Source organism: Dipodomys spectabilis, unplaced genomic scaffold (assembly GCF_019054845.1).
Source record: "Dipodomys spectabilis isolate Male_0828 unplaced genomic scaffold, ASM1905484v1 ptg000026l, whole genome shotgun sequence".
NCBI classification, from domain to species: Eukaryota; Metazoa; Chordata; class Mammalia; order Rodentia; family Heteromyidae; genus Dipodomys; species Dipodomys spectabilis.
The window spans coordinates 13,126,695-13,145,827 of NW_024870703.1; the positions used below are offsets into that span (position 1 = coordinate 13,126,695).

At 34.1% G+C, this 19,133-nt stretch overlaps 1 protein-coding gene across 2 annotated transcripts in view; it reads left to right on the forward strand.

Moving 5' to 3' along the window:
- Nucleotides 1-19,133, forward strand: part of Strn (striatin) — a 109,433-nt gene that overhangs the window by 61,870 nt on the left and 28,430 nt on the right. The window contains exons 5-10 of one of the 2 annotated variants that reach the window (XM_042675479.1): nt 1,596-1,763; nt 4,195-4,327; nt 8,837-8,972; nt 14,349-14,459; nt 16,485-16,571; nt 17,025-17,168. In XM_042675479.1, the coding sequence (XP_042531413.1) occupies nt 1,596-1,763; nt 4,195-4,327; nt 8,837-8,972; nt 14,349-14,459; nt 16,485-16,571; nt 17,025-17,168 (779 nt within the window). The remainder of the gene's footprint in view (nt 1-1,595; nt 1,764-4,194; nt 4,328-8,836; nt 8,973-14,348; nt 14,460-16,484; nt 16,572-17,024; nt 17,169-19,133) is intronic. The other variant, XM_042675480.1, reaches the window with a different exon arrangement.

A 19,133-nucleotide genomic window follows, 5' to 3' on the forward strand; every position in this document is an offset into this window, starting at 1 on the left:
TCTACATACAATTAGAAGTCAGGACAAAGAAAAATACCCAAGTGTTATTAAATATTAAGTGAAGAATTCTTGGTTTTAAAATCTAAAGTACCATGACTGAAATGCAATAGTAATGATAAAAATGCAAAAGTAATAATAGTAACAAGGACAAATTCAATTTTATAGCTGAGAGTTTTATGTATTCTTGAAGAAAAATACAAAGTCAGAAAGATAAGAAATGATGGTAACAAGTCTTAAATTATTGAATGCACAGTAGTTTTAAATAGGTCTTTATAACTTCATCATTAAATTGAACCTTTAGATTACATGTTCCTAACATTGTAGTTTCATGTCTACTCCATCTTCGTGATGTGTGTTGCCAGCAGTGGTTGTAATGTGGAAAAGCCACAACTAGATTTTATATGTAAAATATTCATTATATATATATATATATTTTTTTGGGTCTGGTGGTGGGGCCTGAACTCTGGGCCTGGGCGCTGTCCCTCAGCTCTTCAGCTCAAGGCTAGCGCTCTACCACTTGAGCCACAGCGCCACTTCCGGCTCTTTTCTTTTTGCTTATGTGGTGCTGAGGAATCGAACCCAGGGCCTCTGGCATGCAAGGCAAGCGCTCTACCACTGAGCTACCTTCCTAGCCCCTCATTATATGTTTACAGATGAAAAAAGTTGTATTATCCCTAGCTAATTGTACAAAAAGGTTCCAGCTCAACACGTTATTTTATGAGTTATTTTATCAGTGCATCTTGATCAGTGTCACCTATTTCATAATCCTCCCATCTCTCCCAACCCCACCCATCCCCTCAATTTTCCTTTTGGTCTTTTTTGGTGTTGATAGGTATTGGGTGTTTTATATATGCCCAGGACAGTATTAGGGATAGCTTTCCAGGGAAGGAAAACTGACATTTAGGAGAATTAAGCTATGCAACAAGTAGGTGGCAGAAATAGGCTTATGAACTAGAAGTAATGCTTAATACAAATGAGCCTGTGCTCATTTGTCTGTATTATTATCTTCCTGATACAAAGTCATACATGTGTACACATACCTTACATCCTACAGTTTAATTGTGGTCTTTTTATTTTAAAGTTGCCTCCAGATAGAAGGTTTTTCTACTGAGGTGACTCTTGGGAAATCTGTATCTTTCCTATACATGATAGAGGAAGGCGTATGTATAAAAAAAAACATTTTCTGTAGATCTTAAACTATCCTTAACTCTTTGCATTAGAAATGTAAAAAAAATCTACTAGAATCATTATTATAAAATAGAAATTTGCTAGAGTTTGAGGGTGAGATTGCCTCTATCCTGCCTAAAGAAAAGAATGTGCCATGAAATATATTAAAGAATACATTCTTCTTAGGATAAATGTAATGAATGGTGTATTGTATAGTTCTTTGATTTTTTCTCAGTGACTGTAGAGGCTGGTACTGCAAGAGACAGCTCCATCTGCAGCTGGAAGATTATTAACAAATCTTACTAGCATAGTACTGTACTGTTGAGTCTTATATAGGCATTGAATTTGAAGAAATACTTTTGTTTACATATTGAATTTTAGAATAGTGGTAACTGTGTGACTAATTTGTAAGGATCTTCTTCACACAGGTATCTCCAGGAGGTGGGATACACAGATACTATTCTAGATGTGAAATCTAAACGAGTGCGAGCTTTGTTGGGCTTTTCAAGTGATGTCACTGACAGAGAAGATGACAAAAATCCGGACTCAGTTATAAATGGCACAGAAGCTGAAGGTAAAGAGACAGCAATGATTGGGTAAGTAGTTTGTCTGGTAAATATTTCAGTTATGAATTTAGTTCTTGTTAAATAATTTTGGTTTGAGTGATATTATACTTTAAGGTAGTGATTTAGAAATAAGTATAGTCAATTAAGTGTCATAATTTTAAGTTTTACTAAACCAAACACAGGGATTGAAGTTATTGCTTATGATTATTTAAAGTAGAGAATATTTGAAATCTTCTTTATTAGGATTTTATTCAACATAAATTTTAATATCTTGAAGCCACATACTGTTAAAATCTCAAAGATTTTACCTAATGAAATTCAGTACAAATCTCTTGGAATGAAATTTTATTATTAGTGAATCTGAAATAAAATTAAAATCATAGAATTTCAAAAAATTTAAGAAGTAAATTTTTTTGACCACTCTTGTTTATGTCAAAATTATATAACTCATCTGACTTTGATACATTGTATCTATTTTAAGTATATATATTTCAATAGGTTAAGCATGAAAAACTGAATTAGCTGTTTGAAATATTTTCTTTTTCTTTTTTTTCTTTTTTGGGAGGGGTTTGTAATTTTTTTTAATTGTGAAAATACCGTATTTTATTTTTCTTTTACCATATATCATGCAATTATAAATAATTCTACTTAAATGCATATTAACAGTTTAGTTAAAAAAAACTTCTTACCAGAAAAAAACTGCATAATTCAAATCAGTAATTTAATAAAAAGTCAATAATTCTGACAAGTCTAACTATGATGTTACTTTGTTTTGACCCATGTTAAGGCTGGAAAAATGGTTTTAACTAAACTGTAAATTTTCTAGTGAGACTGTAGTTCCTGTTATTTGGAAAATAAATTAAAACTATATGATTAGGTAAAGGTACAAAATAAGAATTGTATAAGCAAGTGTCATTGGAACTTTTGTAAAATTACTAATAATTAAGAATGCATTTACTTGTATTTATAAATGCAAAGTGTAGATTATTCCTCTTTGTAGTTATATACCCGCTATTTCTGCTTGCATTTTTGTCTTATGGCTTAAGTTAATTTAGATAATACAGATATAATTTTTTATATTTATTATTTTTGTGCTGGTTCTGGAGCTTGAATTTAGGTCTCTGAGCTTTTTTGCTCAAGCTAGTGCTCTGTCACTTGTGCCACACTTTCATTTCCAGCTTTTATGGGAGATGGTGCTTAGTTGGAGATAAGAATCTCCTGGACTTTCCTGCTCACCTCTCAGATCTCAGCCTCCCGAGTAGCTAGGATTACAGGTGTGACCCACCAGCATCCAGCTTAATATAGATATTTTAAAGAACTATAACGCAGTAACAGTTTACAGAAAATACTACTTTGTTGTGTGTTGAGTGTTGTGGTATTGACCTGTCTTTTTTTTTTTCTTTCTTTCTTTCTTTCCTATATTAGTTCTGGGGCTTGAACTTGAGGGTTAGGCACTGTCCTTGGTTTTTGTGCTCAAGGCTAGCACTCTGCTACTTGAGCCACAGCTCCACTTCGGGCTTTTTGATGGTAAATTGGAGATCAGAGTCTCACAAGCTTTCTTGTCTGGACCGGCTTTGAACCTTGATCCTCAGATCATAGCCTTCTGAGTAGCTAGGATTATAGGCGTGAGCCACTGGCACTTGGCTTGACCTTTCTTTTGAAACTGACAAGGATATTATTCTGCATTTGCTAGATTTTTTTATAGGGATGAAGAATGGTGGAGGACAAGGAGCAAATGAAAGAACAAAACAATAGTTCTCAGCAGATTTGAAATTTAAGATTTATCTGTTCTTAAAGTTCTATCTATAATTGTGGCTTTATTTTTTTCTTCAGGAAAATGTCTTTATCTAAATCATTTCCTAATGAACTAGAGAGAAATCATTCTGTTCTAGATATTAGGAATTACTGAGGTTATTTTGAAGCAATTGTATTCAAACCTTATATTTGAAAAATCCAATAATTTCTCTTAAAAATGGTTTATTTAAGGTCAGATATATGCATAGTAGTGTAATTACTAGAACGTTTTCGATAACTCTCCATGTACATTTGCTATTTTCACTTTTTTAGCCATTTAACAAGTATAAGATTGAGAGAGAAAAAATGACATATTTACTAATTGTCTGTGGTTTTGGAAGCTTTTGAAGCTTTACAAAAAGAAAACAAATGAAAGCAGAGATAGTGAAAAAAAGTACTTCTTTAAAGTGTGTACATTGAACTTGTTATAAGAATCAGAGTATTACTGAATCTGGAGGGAAGGAGTTCTTTATATGAGATTATTACTAGTCTAAATAGGTATGATTATAAAGTGTCATTAAAATAGTAGTATTTCCTGCTTGCTTTTCAGTTAATCCAAAAAATTCAAATAGATGAGACTTAATGTAGGTTATATTATAATGTTGTTATTATAAGGTAAACAACATCTGGAAATTAACTGAGTAAGGATGTATGTGTTTTAAACCAGAAAATCCGAGTTAACAGATTCTGCCTCCGTGCTGGATAATTTCAAATTCCTTGAAAATGCAGCTGCAGATTTCAGTGATGAAGATGAAGATGATGATGAGGGAAGAGATAAAAGTGTCATTGATACTTCAACGGTGAGTTAGATAACTCAGATGGCATAAATATTTCCAGACCTTAACTTTTTTTTTCATGAAGTTGAGGGAATGGGGAAGAATTTTTAGCACTGATTTCAAATTCAAGAATATTTAATATTTCACCTTTGTCATAAAATACTATACTTTGATTTTTTATTAATTCATTAATCATGCTAGCATTTCAGTAGTGCTGGTGAATATGATAAATGTATCTTATAACTGCAGTTTTTTTGATTGTGGTAAGATAATTGAACTGTCGGACATATGATAGTGCCTACAGCAACTAAGATCAGCTCAGATTTATGCTGTTTTTCTCTCTTGTATTCAGAGTTGCTTTGATACACAAGTTCTGTAGATTTTCAGAACTCTTCCATTAAATTTCTCTAAAATTGTTTAGGATATTTCTGTATTTTTGTTTAGATCATTATGTTTATTGATTTTTCTCATGACAGGGAAAGTCATGGAATAAGAAATGTCTCTGAGTGTCTATTTCTTCCTTCTTTTCCCTTCATAACTCTTGTGTTTTCTACTTTTCCTCTTTTTTCCTTCTTCTGTTTCTTTTCTTTTTTTCCTCTCTCTTTTCCTCCTTCTTTTCCTCCCTCTCTCTGTCTCTCTCTGTGTGTCTGAACCCTCCCTCCCTCCCTCCCTCCCTCCCTCCCTCCCTCCCTTCCTTCCTTCCTTCCTTCCTTCTTTTTTGGTGTTGTGTTGGTTGTGGGGCTTGAACTCAGAGCCTGGGTGCTGTCCCTGAGATTTTTTGCTCAACCACTTTGAGCCATAGTGCCACTTCTGGTTTTCTGTGGGGGTTGATTGGAGATAAGAGTCTAACAGGCTTCCTTGCCTGGTCTGGCTCTCTTCTTCTTATTCCTCTTCTCTCTTTTTTTTTTTTAAAGTAAGAAGTTAGGACATGCTTTGTTTTATTTAGGAAATGTTTGTTGTTTTCTTTCATATTTATTTAAGAATAAGAAGGAAAAAAGTAAAGTAATATGAAGCAGACTAGACCTAGGGTTAAAAGATTTGAAACTGCCACTAATAGTGCTTCTTAATGGGTAAGGCTGTTTTTATACTTTGTAAAATGAGGATTATAATAAATACACATCCCCTGAAGATTTTGTGATACAAAAAATACTATATATGAAAGTAAGTTTAGTGGACATATGTGCCATGATAGCCTCATTTCTAGAGGTAGAAATGATGAACAGTGGCCCACACAGAATACCCTATTCCCTTTTCCTGATGGTTCCTGACCCTGTTCAGTGTCCTCAACATCCTATGTGTCAGAAACAAGCACTTTCGTGGTAGTTTTTATTGTAACTGATCACTCAATCCTCTTTGGAAAGACAATGATACTCTTTTCAGTTGTCTTTTAGGATTGGACAATTTGTTAGTAGTTTTGGGACAGTGTTATACTATGGACTGTAATGCAGTAGACTATTTAAAGACACATTTAAAGATATATATTTGATTGATATGAATATGCCTGTTTGCTTTACTATACCTGACTTATTTCATTTCTTAGGTTAAAATGAGAAATATATACTACATGTTTTTGTTTTGGTAGTTAATTGAAGATAAGAGTCTCATGTATTTTCCTGCCCAAGGTTATTACTTGGAACTACCAGCCTCCTGACTTGCAGAGATTATAGGTGTGAGCCACCAGCTTAGAAACCAGTAGTTTCTAAGTGCAATTTCTGTTTTCTTATGTCCTCTTCTTCCGAGGATCCATTAAAGACTCTTAAATTATTACTGCCAAATTGCTGTTTTTCAAGATCACTAATTAGTAATACTGTAATACTGATAACAGCTCTGCCATGATTATTACATGAACTTTAAGCACTCACTCAAAACTTTTCTGATCCAGACAAGTAGTACTGGCATATGCCTTCATTTACAGTGGCAAAAAAAAAAAAAAAACGCCTAAAGGTCCAGAGTACTTTTTCTCTATCCTAGTCACCTGAAAATTGCGAGTCATTATAGTTTCTGTGGGGTGATTGCACTGAGATGATATTTTCTTATCAGAATTCTTTGTAGCCTAGTGGTAAAAAACACTAATTATGATGATGTAATTTTCTTTACTGATTATATCAATTTAAGTATTATCAGTTTAACTATTAAACATATTAAAACTATTTTGAATGCTTTGACTAGAAATTTCTAAGAATAGCCTACATTTCTAACCACTTAATTTTTCTAATTCATCGTCATTTAGGGTTTTTTTTTTGTTTTTTTTTTACATAATCAGATCCGTAAATGTATGTTGTGTCTTTTGTTAAGTGCTCTTTTAGCGAGCACTGGATTTTCCCTGCCTTTTTTGTCAGACAATGCAAACAATTCTCTGTTTATAAAATATTAGTGATGGCTCCTCTAAATTACAACTGGCAGCCTATCTGAGTCAAAGATCAAAGGGGATCAAGTCTCTAGGATAAAGGAAAGTGGAGGTGGCAGTGTATGTATAGATGAGATTTGTATGTGGCCTGTTGATATAACTCTTCAGAAGCATTTCTTGGGCTGTGTAGAGTGCTTGTCTCATATGCACAAGGCCCTGGGTTCAGTTCCTCAGTACCATATAAAAAGCCAGAAGTGGTGCTCTGGCTCAAGTGGTAGAGTGCTAGCCTTGAGCAAAAGAAGCTCAGGGATAGTGCCCAGGCCCTGAGTTCAAGCTCCAGGACCTGAAAAGAAAAAAAAAAAGCAAGCATTTCTTTGGTCTGGTTTCCAGGGAAAATTGGAAGAAATGATCAGCATGGGTTTGTGAGTACTTGCAGAAGACAACCCATCTAATAAGAGCTTTCTGTTTATAACCTGCCATACTAATCTTGTTGTTTCTTGTTTGTTTGCTTGTTTAGTTGCTAGATTTTAGACTGGGAAGTACTTTAAGCATAGAAGTATTTCTTAATTTTAGAAAAATACTCCAAAATTAGTAAACCAAATATAGCATCATTAAATAATCCTTGATTTCTCCTGTTCAGTTTTTGTGTATCCTTATGAATAGTTAAGACAGGTTGAGTCTGTAATGTTAGCTCTGTCCCATTAGTAGTGGCTTCCTGAACTGTGGAGGATTTCTGAGGCTGTGTTTCATCTTTGATGAAAAGAGCTGCAGTTGAAAAGTGATACCTGATGTGAGCATGAAAACAGGGCCATCAAGTCAAGTGTTATTTCTTAGAGTCTTTTTATTTAGGGCTAAACCTTTAAGTACTTTCTAGAGTGTTTAACTTTAGTATGTTTCATTTTAAACACTCAAAAAGTTCCAGGAAAAAGTATAGTCAGGTCATGCTATTTCTGTTTTACATGAAGTAACAAAACTAAAGTCTGGAGAAATTAAGATTTTGAAAGAAGCTCTAAACTACTTATTCTACTTTCTTTGGGCTCATATTGGTTCATGTGACCACAAAGGAAGATAATTTATCAAGAGCACAAACATATTGATCTCAAAAATCATCAAAAAAATTTTTAGCTCTGGATTTGTAATGCTAAACATTTCTCTATAAACATATTAAAATAAGATAATAATCTTTACCATAGTTGGTATTAAATCTAGGATATATTACTTTGAAAGATCAGGTTTTTTTTTTTTGAGGACAAAGTAAATATATAAAGATCTAATATACTACAAGTTGGCACTTTAAAAGCTTAGGCAGGAACATCTCAAGTTTGAGGCCAACCTGGGATTCAAAGCAAGACCCAGTCTCAAAAACTAAAATAAACTGCTATTGGAGAAGGTGATACAAAATTAGAACAGTAGAAATAATAATGGGAACCTGAGAATATCTTGTGATTCTTAAGAAGTATTTCTGAGTTTGTAGTTTTTGTGATTTGGTGTTTGTGTTGGGGTAAGAGAATTAAAGTTATTATTCATAGGATTGATGATGTGGCTAAATTGGTACAGTAATACCTGCCTCGCAGGAATGAAGTCCTAAAGTCAAACCCTAGTACTGCCCCCCCAAAGTTATCAGGATTATATTTTGAAAAATTCTTGTAATATTTTATTAAACTTGTTATTGGGGGCTAGATTAGAATGTTTGCAAACTGCACAGATAGCATCCAAGAAATATAATATCTGATTGTTGTTCATAATACCGTGTATTAGGGACATGTTAATTTATCTATAATTTAAGTACATATCTTATACTCCAATGATATCTATCCTTTATGTAAAATGAGCCATTGAACAAAGTTTAAACTATTGTTTTAAAATGTATAATATATATCTTTTTAAATGATCTGTGTATTTTTTACAGAATTACATAGTTTATCAGCTGGATGCTGGTGGCTCATGCCTGTAATCCTAGTTACTCAGGAGGCTGAGATCTGAGGATCACAGCTCGAAGCCAGCCCCGACAGTGAAGACTCTGATCTCCGATTAAAAAGCCAGAAGTAGTGCCATGACTCAAGTATTAGAGCACTAGTCTTGAGCACAAAGAAGCTTAGGGACAGTGCCCCAGGCCCTGAGTTCAAGCCCAGGATTGGCAAAAAAATAAAAAAATATTCTAATGTTTAAATTTATTTTTTCATTAGATTGTTAGGAAAAAAGCATTGCCTGATACCAGTGAAGATCGAGATACAAAAGAAGCTCTAAAGGAGTTTGACTTCTTGGTTACATCAGAGGAAGGAGACAATGAATCTAGAAGTGCAGGTGATGGAACAGACTGGGGTAAGGAAGAACTGGATTCAACTAGATGCCTAAGTAAACAAAAGAAGTCAATGATTTACCAGGAGAGCAATGCCTTGAAGAACTATAATATTGAAACAGTGACCATCCCATGAAAATTTCACTCCTTTTTTGTTCATGGGGTGTGTTTTTGTTTAAGGAAGATTGTATAACTAGTTACATATACCTATTTATATGTGCTATATAATGTGGAAACAAATTTGAATTGGAGTACAGAATGTTATGTTTTGTACTTAAACAGTAGCACTTGCAAACCTAGACTTTTGTGGAAACTTCAATATGAGAAAGTAAGAGAGGATTTTGAAGATGACATTTCATCTCCAATATCTTTTGTGCACAAAGAAGTAGGTTAGAAATTCATAGTTGCTCATTTTGCCAGCTTAGATGGGCATTAATTAGGAATTTTTTGTTTCTGTTTAAATGAAGCTAATATTTTAACTTCTAACGAGTTAAATATTTTGGAGAAACTTCTATACCATAGATTATTATTATAGTAGTTTGGAAATTCATTTACTGTGTGTGTGTGTGTGTGTGTGTGTGTGTGTGTGTGTGTGTGTGTGTGTTCAAGAGAGAGACCAAGAAAAAGGGAAATTCTGATACTTGAATAGGTGTTTTTTTTTTTTTTTTTTTGCCAGTTATAGGGCCTGAACTCTGGGCCTCAGCTCTTCAGCTCAAGGCTAGCGCTCTACCACTTGAGCCACAGTGCCACTTCTGGCCTTTTCTGCTTATGTGGTGCTGAGGAATCGAACCCAGGGCCTCATGCATACAAGGCAAGCGCTCTACCACTGAGCCACCTTCCCAGCCTTGAATAGGTATTTTTTGAGAGAATATAATGTAACTAGTGGTTGAAAGAACTTCAGTGTTCTTTCAGTGTTAAAAGATGAGCCAATGGCTTCTTATTTGAAATGGATGTTTCTGAGTTAATATTTCGTTTATAAGGATAAAAGTAGCTGTAAACATCATATAAAATTATTAAATCATTATTTAAATGTTGATACATGACATTATAAACATTTTTCATTTGCTTTTCTTCAAACAGCTACTTTAAATATTGATTTCGGTATGACTTCAAGAATTTGACTGCATTACTAAAACAAAAGCATCACTTATCCCTATAAGCCCTAATTTTTAAGTTATATTCTGTCTGCCTGGGCACAGGTGGTTCATGTCCGTAATCCTAGCTACTCAGAAGACTGAGATCTGAGGATCATGGTTTGAAGCCAACCCTAGCAGTAAAGCCTAAGACTCTTGTTTCCAATTAACTTTCAAAAAAAGAAGTGGAGCTGTGGCTCTAGTGGTAGAGTGCTAGCCTTGAGCAGAATAGTTCAGGGATAGGGACCAGGTTCTGAGTTTGAGCCCCAGGACTGGCACCAAACAAACAAAACAACGTAACACATCCTATCTCGAGGGTATACAAAAGCATTCTAAGCCAAAAAGAAAAGCCAGTGGCTCTTACCTATAATTCTAGCTATTCCAGAGGCTGAGATCTGAGGATCTTTGTTTGAACCCAGCTAAGACAGAGAAACCTGAGACACTCTTCATCTCCAAATAACCATCAAAAATCTGAAACTAGAGGTATGGTTCAGGTGGTAGAACCACAGCCATGAGTAAAAAAGCTGAACTAGAGCACTAGGATCTGAGTTCAAGACCCAGTACTGACACACACACATACAGATGATACCTTTTCCTTCTCTTATATTAAAAATTTTGCTCAATTTTCCCTCTTTCACACTTGTTTAACCAACCTAAGTGGCTGACAAGAAGACTATCAGGTAAGTTCAAGAGAAATATTTTTAGTAAACAGAATTTATGTATACATGTATGTGTATTTGTATTCTTTTTTTCTACCTGAAACACTCTTAACAATGAATATCATTATGATCACCTCCAAGAAAAAATGTTCTTTCTCTGTATACTATGATTAATCCCAATAGCACATGATCTGAGAAAAGTGGATTATATAGGAATTACTTTTCTTCTTTTGTATTCAAGGTAGATTTGAACTCTTCTTACCCAAAATCTATTATTATACTAGAAGCACTTATGGAATCTTATGGTGACTTTTCCTATTGAGCTGTTAAGTAGGTCACCAATACAAATCACTATTATTTTGCATTTATTGGAACTCCTCATGAGAGAAAGGAAACTCAGCTGACTTTTTACTGTTCTTTCAACTCATTTGCAAATGTTTCTAGGCTAGCTGGCTGGTTCATTTGTCACAGAATCATTGTAAATGGATATTGTGGTACTGTGATAATATTGACAATTAGAACCATGTCACATACTAGATTTTTCATCTGTCTTTATTTTTTCTTAAATCATGTAAATTTACTGTTTAACCCTTTAATTTCTTACTTAAGGGATTCTGTCTTGATACTATTGCTATTTATTCCTTTTTTGTGACAAAAACGTGAAGAATTATTTATGATAATTAAATAGAAAAATACACTTGCTTCAAGAGAACAAAGTTTTGAAGTTTAGTGAAATTGCTTTTTATTATTCTCTACTGAACTTATTTATCAAGTTACCTAGATATTTTAGGCAACAATTCCACATTATAGGAATAGCTTCAGCTATATCACAGTTAAGGTGTTTCTCTGAGAATCACATATCTACATAGATGATAACTGACCCTCTTTCATTGCCAGTCTCATTACAGTTATTTGGGACTTTTTTTTTCCTACCAAAACAGCTATAATTTCCCTTGTATAACTTCTTTCATTTCATTGTGTGAGTCACTGTCCAGTATATTACATGATGCATGTGTATACAGTTTAACCCAATATTGTATGAGGTAACTGGTGAAAACATGTTTGAATTGTCATATTCTTTTGTAGTGTACTTAGGTCTATCTGTTCATGAGTGAATAGAAGTGGAGGCTTCTTCACCTCTAGTTTCACCTGTTTAAGGGTCAAGTAGTAGAGCACCAGCTGAAGGAGCACATATGAGACCCTGAGTTTTAAAACTTGGTGCCAGAAAAAAAAATCCACAGAAAAGTTTTTGTTCTAATTTCAGATAATCTCAATATTCACTTAACAAATATTGTTTGATCGGGTGTTTTATATGTGCCAGATCTTCCAGATAAATTCTTACTTCTGTAATGCCTACAATCAACTAAGAGGACCTAGACAATGATCAATAGACCTAGTAAATGATACAGGATAGCAGTGGGTGATAAATGCTATGAAAAGAGCAAAAGAACAGAGTAAGGGAAATAAGGAGAGCTCAAATTGGGGGTGGTAATAAGAACAGGGATGCCATGGTAAACTCCATTAAGAGGGTAGCATTTGAGCAAAAGACTTTAAATTGATAAGGAAGTTGGCCAGGTAGAAGTATTTAGAAGGAAGAAAGTCAGAGTAGATACGAAGATAATAATAGTCCTGGAATGGCTAAGGAATTCAAGCAAGCCACAGTAGTTGGAGCACAGTGATTTCCAGGGGGCTCATAATAATCAGTGGCCACATTATGTAAGGCCATGTCAATTATTGGTGAGATGGAGAACCTTGAGAGGGATTTGAGCTGATTTTTATTTTATTTTATTTATTTTTTATTTATTATTTTATTTTATTTTTTTGTGAACATACTGTACAGAGGGGTTACAATTACATGGGCAGGATAATGTGTACATTTCTTATCAAGCATTGCAGCCTCCTCCTTTGTTTACCCTTTTGAGCTGATTTTTAAAGCAACACTCTGACTACTATACTGAGAATAGGTTACCCAGAGAACCACTGATAACCACCTTGAAGGAGAGGAAATAATTATTGCAGTCTTTCTTTCTTTCTTCCTTTCTTTTCTTTCTTTGTTTCTCTCTCTCTCTCTCCCTCTCTCCCCCTCTCTCCCTCTCTCTCTCTCCCTCTCTCCCTCTCTCCTTCTTTCTCTCTCCCTTTCTCTCTCGCTTTCTCTTTCTCTCTTTCTCTTTCTTTCTTTGTTGGTCATGGGGCTTGAACCTCTGGGCCTGAGTGCTGTACCTCAGCTCTTCAGCTCAAGGCTAGCACTCTACCACTTGGGTTAAAGTGCCACTTCCATTTTTCTGGTGGTTTATTGGAGATAAGAGTTTCATGGCCTTTCCTGCCTGGGGTTGGCTTTGAACTGTGATCCTCAGATCTCCGCCTCCTAAGTAGCTAGGATTACAGGCGTGAGCCACTGGTACTCGGCTATTGCAGTATTAAGAGATCCCAGTGGTCAAAGAAGTGAAGTGATCTGTTGAAAATTCACATTCTAGATGTATTTGAACATGGAGAAAACAGTATTTTCTGAAATATTCACTGTGGAATGGAAAAGAAAGGTTTTTGATCTAAGTAGATAGAAGTATAGAATGACTATTACATGAAGTACAGAACCCCATGGAAACAGATTGGATGAGGAGGAAACTGGGAGTTTGTATGTTCAGTTTGCAATGTCTGTTTGACTTTCTAGTGGACAGTAGAGTGAGCAGAATGATATGCAGGTCTTGAATTCAGACTAGAGTTTTGAGCTGACACTTCCATGGTATTATTGAGCACAATTATTTTATAGTAAGTGTAAGAGATCAAGCTTATATTTACTGTTTAACTTTTTCTGAAATAGTATTGAGTATCTTTTTTACTAGAAGCTCTGTTTCTTATTTTGAGAATTTATAGACTAACATCAGTTTTAATTTTTGACCTTACAAATTGCTATTTTTAGTATTTTTATTTACTTTTTTTGTCAGTCATGGGGCTTGAACTCTGTGCTTGGGCACTGTCCCTACGCTCTTCAGCTCAAGGGGAACGCTTGAGCCACAGTGCCACTTCCGGTTTTCTAGTGGTTTATTGAAGATAAGAGTCTCATGGACTTTCCTGCCTGGGCTGGCTTTGAACCGTGATCCTCAGATCTCAGCCTCCTGAGTAGCTAAGATGATAGGTGTGAGCCACCTGTGCCTGGTTTCAAAGTGCTATTTTTAAAGTCAGTAAAATAAAGAGTATGTCAGTGAACACATGCCAAAATCAAAAGTGTTGAAATAGAAAGATCATTACAGATGAGTTTGTATTATCTCTGAATAAGTCTTTTCTCTTTAGCACAAAAATAAATATGAAGTGTATTTTGTGAGATTCTATTCATGAAAGAAATCATAAAATATAATGAATAATAATGAGAGGTTCTTGAGTATAAGGTATTTGGAGAGTTGCTTAAATTTCTTGATTTTTTTCACATATCTCTTTCAGAGGAAATTTATTTTTGATTAGGGATTGAACTGATGATTACTTCTCAGTGGTTATATTTCTGTGGCTAAGTAAATAATGCTGTAGAGAAAATGGTGTCTATCAGACATATTGACTTTTAGAGTATTTGATATCTTATTGAAAAAGGCTATTTCATTTGTTTTACTCTGTTTAGAAAAGGAAGACCAATGTCTCATGCCTGAAGCCTGGAATGTGGACCAGGGAGTAATTACCAAACTCAAGGAACAATACAAAAAGGAGAGAAAGGGGAAAAAAGGGGTGAAGAGTAAGTGGAAAACATTGTATCTGTAAATCATAAATCTTGCCTCTTTTTACATCTCCTAAGTTTTTTTTTCAATGTTTTCCTAAAACTACTTACTCTTTTTCATTTCTGCTCCTGACCTCTTTCCTTTCACCTACTCTCAGGGGTTGAAATTAAATGGTTAGCCATTTGATTATGAAGTTAACAAAAAACCATATATGAGTATGGAATAATAACAAATTTAGAGCCTTATGAGAGTATTAAACTATATATTTAAATAGTGATAAGTTGATATTCAAAAGCGTATATGCCGAATTACAATGATATTTATTCCTAATGGCAGTTTATAAATCTCATCTAACTTGATCTTCTGACAAACCAGCAAAGATATTGCTTATACTTTAAGATTTTGGATACAAAATTTCTACCCCTGAATGCTTCATGTTCACAATACACAGTTCATTTGCTCACAACCACTATATGCTATACAGGGCACAGAATCAAAAGCATAAAGTCTTTTTGTAATTTAAAAACTTTGGCCAATTTAATTCATAGCAATTTTACTAGTTACCTTTTTTTTCTTTCCAATAATATATTTGCTTTATCAAAAACGAGCTAAAATGAAAGTTCCAGCCCTGTGAATCATATAATTCATTATGCAAATGAAAGGTTTAACAATAGACCTAGTTAAATATGTAAAGTGGAAATACTAACTCTTTCAAAACATCTCTAAAAACAATCTTCAACATTTATTTAGGAGAACAAGGCTAAAGAACCTTCTCATATTCCCACCCTCATTGTTAATCGGCCTCCCCTTTATGGTAATAGAAATTTCATCCATTGTGATATAAAGGGCAGTATAAGGTGAGATTAAAGTATTAACTTAGTGAAAAATGTATTTATAACCTGAAAAAAACCAGAGGGATATGCTTTATCACTCTATTTTTAAATTGTATCAACTAGTTCAGGTATGACATTTTTTACAGTGTGGTAGTAACTTGAAAACATTTAGAACTTTATTTTGAATACTTAGAATTTATTGATGTTTAAAAAAATTCATTATCATTAGTAGTACAGTATCAACAATTACCTACTGAGACATATCATTTAGTACTATCTCAATATAAATTAAATCAGAATGAAAAGATTACTATTAAAACAAGAACATTTCATACTTTTTATCAAATATACTGATAAAAATTTAATCTTCATAGATGTCCTGTGACATGAATTGTCATGACTTTTGGAGCCTTGACCAAGCAGTTAAACTGAAATTTTGAAGAAAACTGTTTATGTCATATTTGAGAAATAATTTCTAGATTAGCTTAACAGTTAATACATTTAAGTCATTATGGTATAAGAATGGATATCTCGAAATGTGAACATATTTTGATTGGAAACCTAGCCAAGACTTACATAGAATTCATCTACTCTCACATAGATGATTCAGGTCTTGTCAAGTGTCAAGGTATCACTTAAGATCTAAAATTGCACCATTTGACTGGAACAGTATTCCTACCAATAGAAGCAATTGCATTTCCCGAATCTGAGAATTAGAATCTGGCTCTTTTTGTGTGTGTGTGTGTGTGTGTGTGTGTGTGTTTAGTAAAGTAAATAAAAAATTCTGGGGTGGAAAGAGATTTGAATATCTCAGGTGGAGGGAATGTAGACTGAAGTTCAGCAGATTTTTTTTTAAATCATTTTTACCTTTTACCTGTTACTTTGCTAAGTAGCAGTGTAAGAAACAAGTGAAGATTTATGATTAAAAAAACCCCAAAACTTTGAATGGACTTAATGAAGCATTAATTTATAAACTACCATAATGTATTTTTAGTTGGACTTAATAGAAGAATTTGAGTCTTTTAAATTGATGTAGTATATATATTTTTTCCAGTCAAATTGTGTACTCTGATCAAACTATCTTAAAATACAATTTTAGGTATTAGTTAAAATTGCTTAGAAATAGTTGTATCTTTGCTGGTATAGGGGAAAAAAAACCATAATGGACTATGGGTAAGATTTTCCCATTCTTAATTAAACTTATAACAGGAAAAACTACCGAAGATCTGTTTCAGCCTCTATCCTATATAAAACAGTCAAAACAGGGATGTGGGAGAATGAAGAATCAAAGCTCAGGTAAGTAATTAGTAGGGCATGAGATTTCACCTTGGGTACCATAGCTTCAGGATGTAAGACAGTGAATGAAATTTAATTTAAACAAACGGGTGTTACTGCTTTAATTCATAGTTCACAATCTGAGGTGTCTGTCTTCATTTAGAGTCCGTATCATTGATTATAGACTATTAATGACTTTTAATTGGTCCAACTTGTATATAAATGTTCTTTTTCATTCAAATAATGATTCCATTGGCTTAATTTATAAAAATATATCTAAAATACATTTCTTTTCAAGAAATAATAAACTTTTAGAATTTAAAAACTTAAAGTAATTCTTATTGATAAATCTAGGATGTTTTTAAAGATAAATGTTGATAGATGTGAAATAAGGTTGATGTCACAATTATGATTTAGTACATAATTCTGTTTCTTCTTTTGTTTCCTCTCCCTGTCCCCCTTTTTTTTGGCTAGGACCCAATAGGTCAAAACTACAAGATATGCTTGCTAATTTGAGAGATGTTGATGAACTTCCTTCATTGCAGCCGTCTGTGGGTTCACCTTCCAGACCCAGCAGCTCCAGGCTACCTGAACATGAAATCAGTAGGGCAGATGAAGGTACATATTTAAGATACTCTGGAACACAGAAAGTACTGAAACACAAAGCTGTAAACTCAGTTATTACTATAAAGGACTCTCCTGTCATAGAATTTTACTCTGAAAATATTAGATGTACATAAGTATTCTCTAAATGTAGGCTTTTTTGTATTCAGTTAGATTAATTCCCACTTCATCTTTACAACTTCATAAACTTTCATAAACTTTAAAACTAATTCTTACATTTTGGTTTAGAATACCCTGTAATTCCTGTGCAAATAACATTCAGCTGCTGAGAAAATTAAGAACAAAAATAAGTAATAAATGTTTACCTTGAGATTCAACACAAACATTTTATTTAAGCTATTTATTAGTGATAAAAAGTGTGTATGGCTGCAATTCACCTAACAGTTGAGTCACATCTTCAGCTTCTTGTGTTTCCTTGTCAACATGCCTTTTTATATATACTTACATAGATACTTTTTATATATAAGTATATATGTACTTTTCTTATATAATAATTCAGTTTTATAGTTAAAATGATTTTTAAGGCAGTATCTCACACCTGTAATCCCAGCTACTCATGTGGCTGAGATCTGAGCATTGGAGTTTGAAGTCAGCCTGGGCAGGAAAGCCTGTGAGACTCTTTATCACCAATTAACTACCAAAGAGCCAGAAGTGGAGCTGTGGCTCAAGTGGTAGAGTGCTAACCTTGAACAAAAAAAGCTCAAAGACAGTGCTGAGGCCCTGAGTTCAAGCCTCAGAACTAGCACAGAAGAAAATAATAATTTTTTTGTTGAGCCACAGCACCACTTCCAGCTTTTTCTATGTATGTGGTACTGAGGGTACTACCCAGGGCTTCATGCATGCTAGGTAAGCACTCTACCATTAAGCCACATTCCAGCCAGAAAATAATAACTTTTAAACTTACAACTCTTAATATTAAATATTATCCTTGAGATGACACCAATCCCTTTTGAATATTGTTATTCAGTAGTTGTTTACAGCTTTTTATGGTAACTCTTTTGTTATATAAATACACACACACACACACACACACACACACACAAATACAGTTTTCTCAGAGGTAGTGATATGTAGCTCAGTGGTAGAGCATTTGTCATGTGCAAGGCTTGGATTTACTCTTCATCATCACAGAGAGGGAGAGATCAAGAGGGAAGGGGAAAGAAAGGATGAGAGAGAGAAAATGAGAATAAGAAGATGAAATAAGTTATATATTTAATTTTGTGACATACTTCTTGGTCTTCTCCACTTGCAGAAAAAAGCCTACGTATGTTCTATAGTTTTATCACTTGATTTTTTTTTTTTTAATTTTATTTTATTTTATTTGAGAACATACTGTACAGAGGGGTTACAATTACATGGGCAGGATAATGCATACATTTCTTACCAAGCATTGCATCCTCCTCCTTTGTTTACCCTTCACCTCCCTTCCCAGCCTCCCCCCTCCCTCCCACCCAATCATACCCCCCCCCCCCCCCCACCGACATTGTAAAGCTGGTTTTGACATGACATTTTGAACTTCTCATTGTTGCAACAGGTCCACCTGAATCCTTAAACGACTTGTTTGTCCCCGTCTCCTCCACATGTTATACTGACATCAAATATAGTGAAAGCAGGGGTTACACTGTGGGGGAGGGACACACAAAGCAACAAAGAAATAATCTTATAAATGCATTAGAAACACATGTATGAAAGAAACAAAAACATTAAAATACATATTTGAGGTTTTGTTTTCCTAACATCACATTATCTGACTTTTTCCGCTTGACTCATACCTATACTAGATATTGCAAATAAGGGAAACCATGGGACCTATGTTTCTTTGGGCCTGGCTTACTTCACTTAATATAATTTTTTCCAAGCCTTTCCATTTCCTAACAAATGGGGCAATGTCATTCTTTCTGATGGAGGCATAGAATTCCATTGTTTATCACTTGATTTTTATTCAGAAGGTAATGTTAT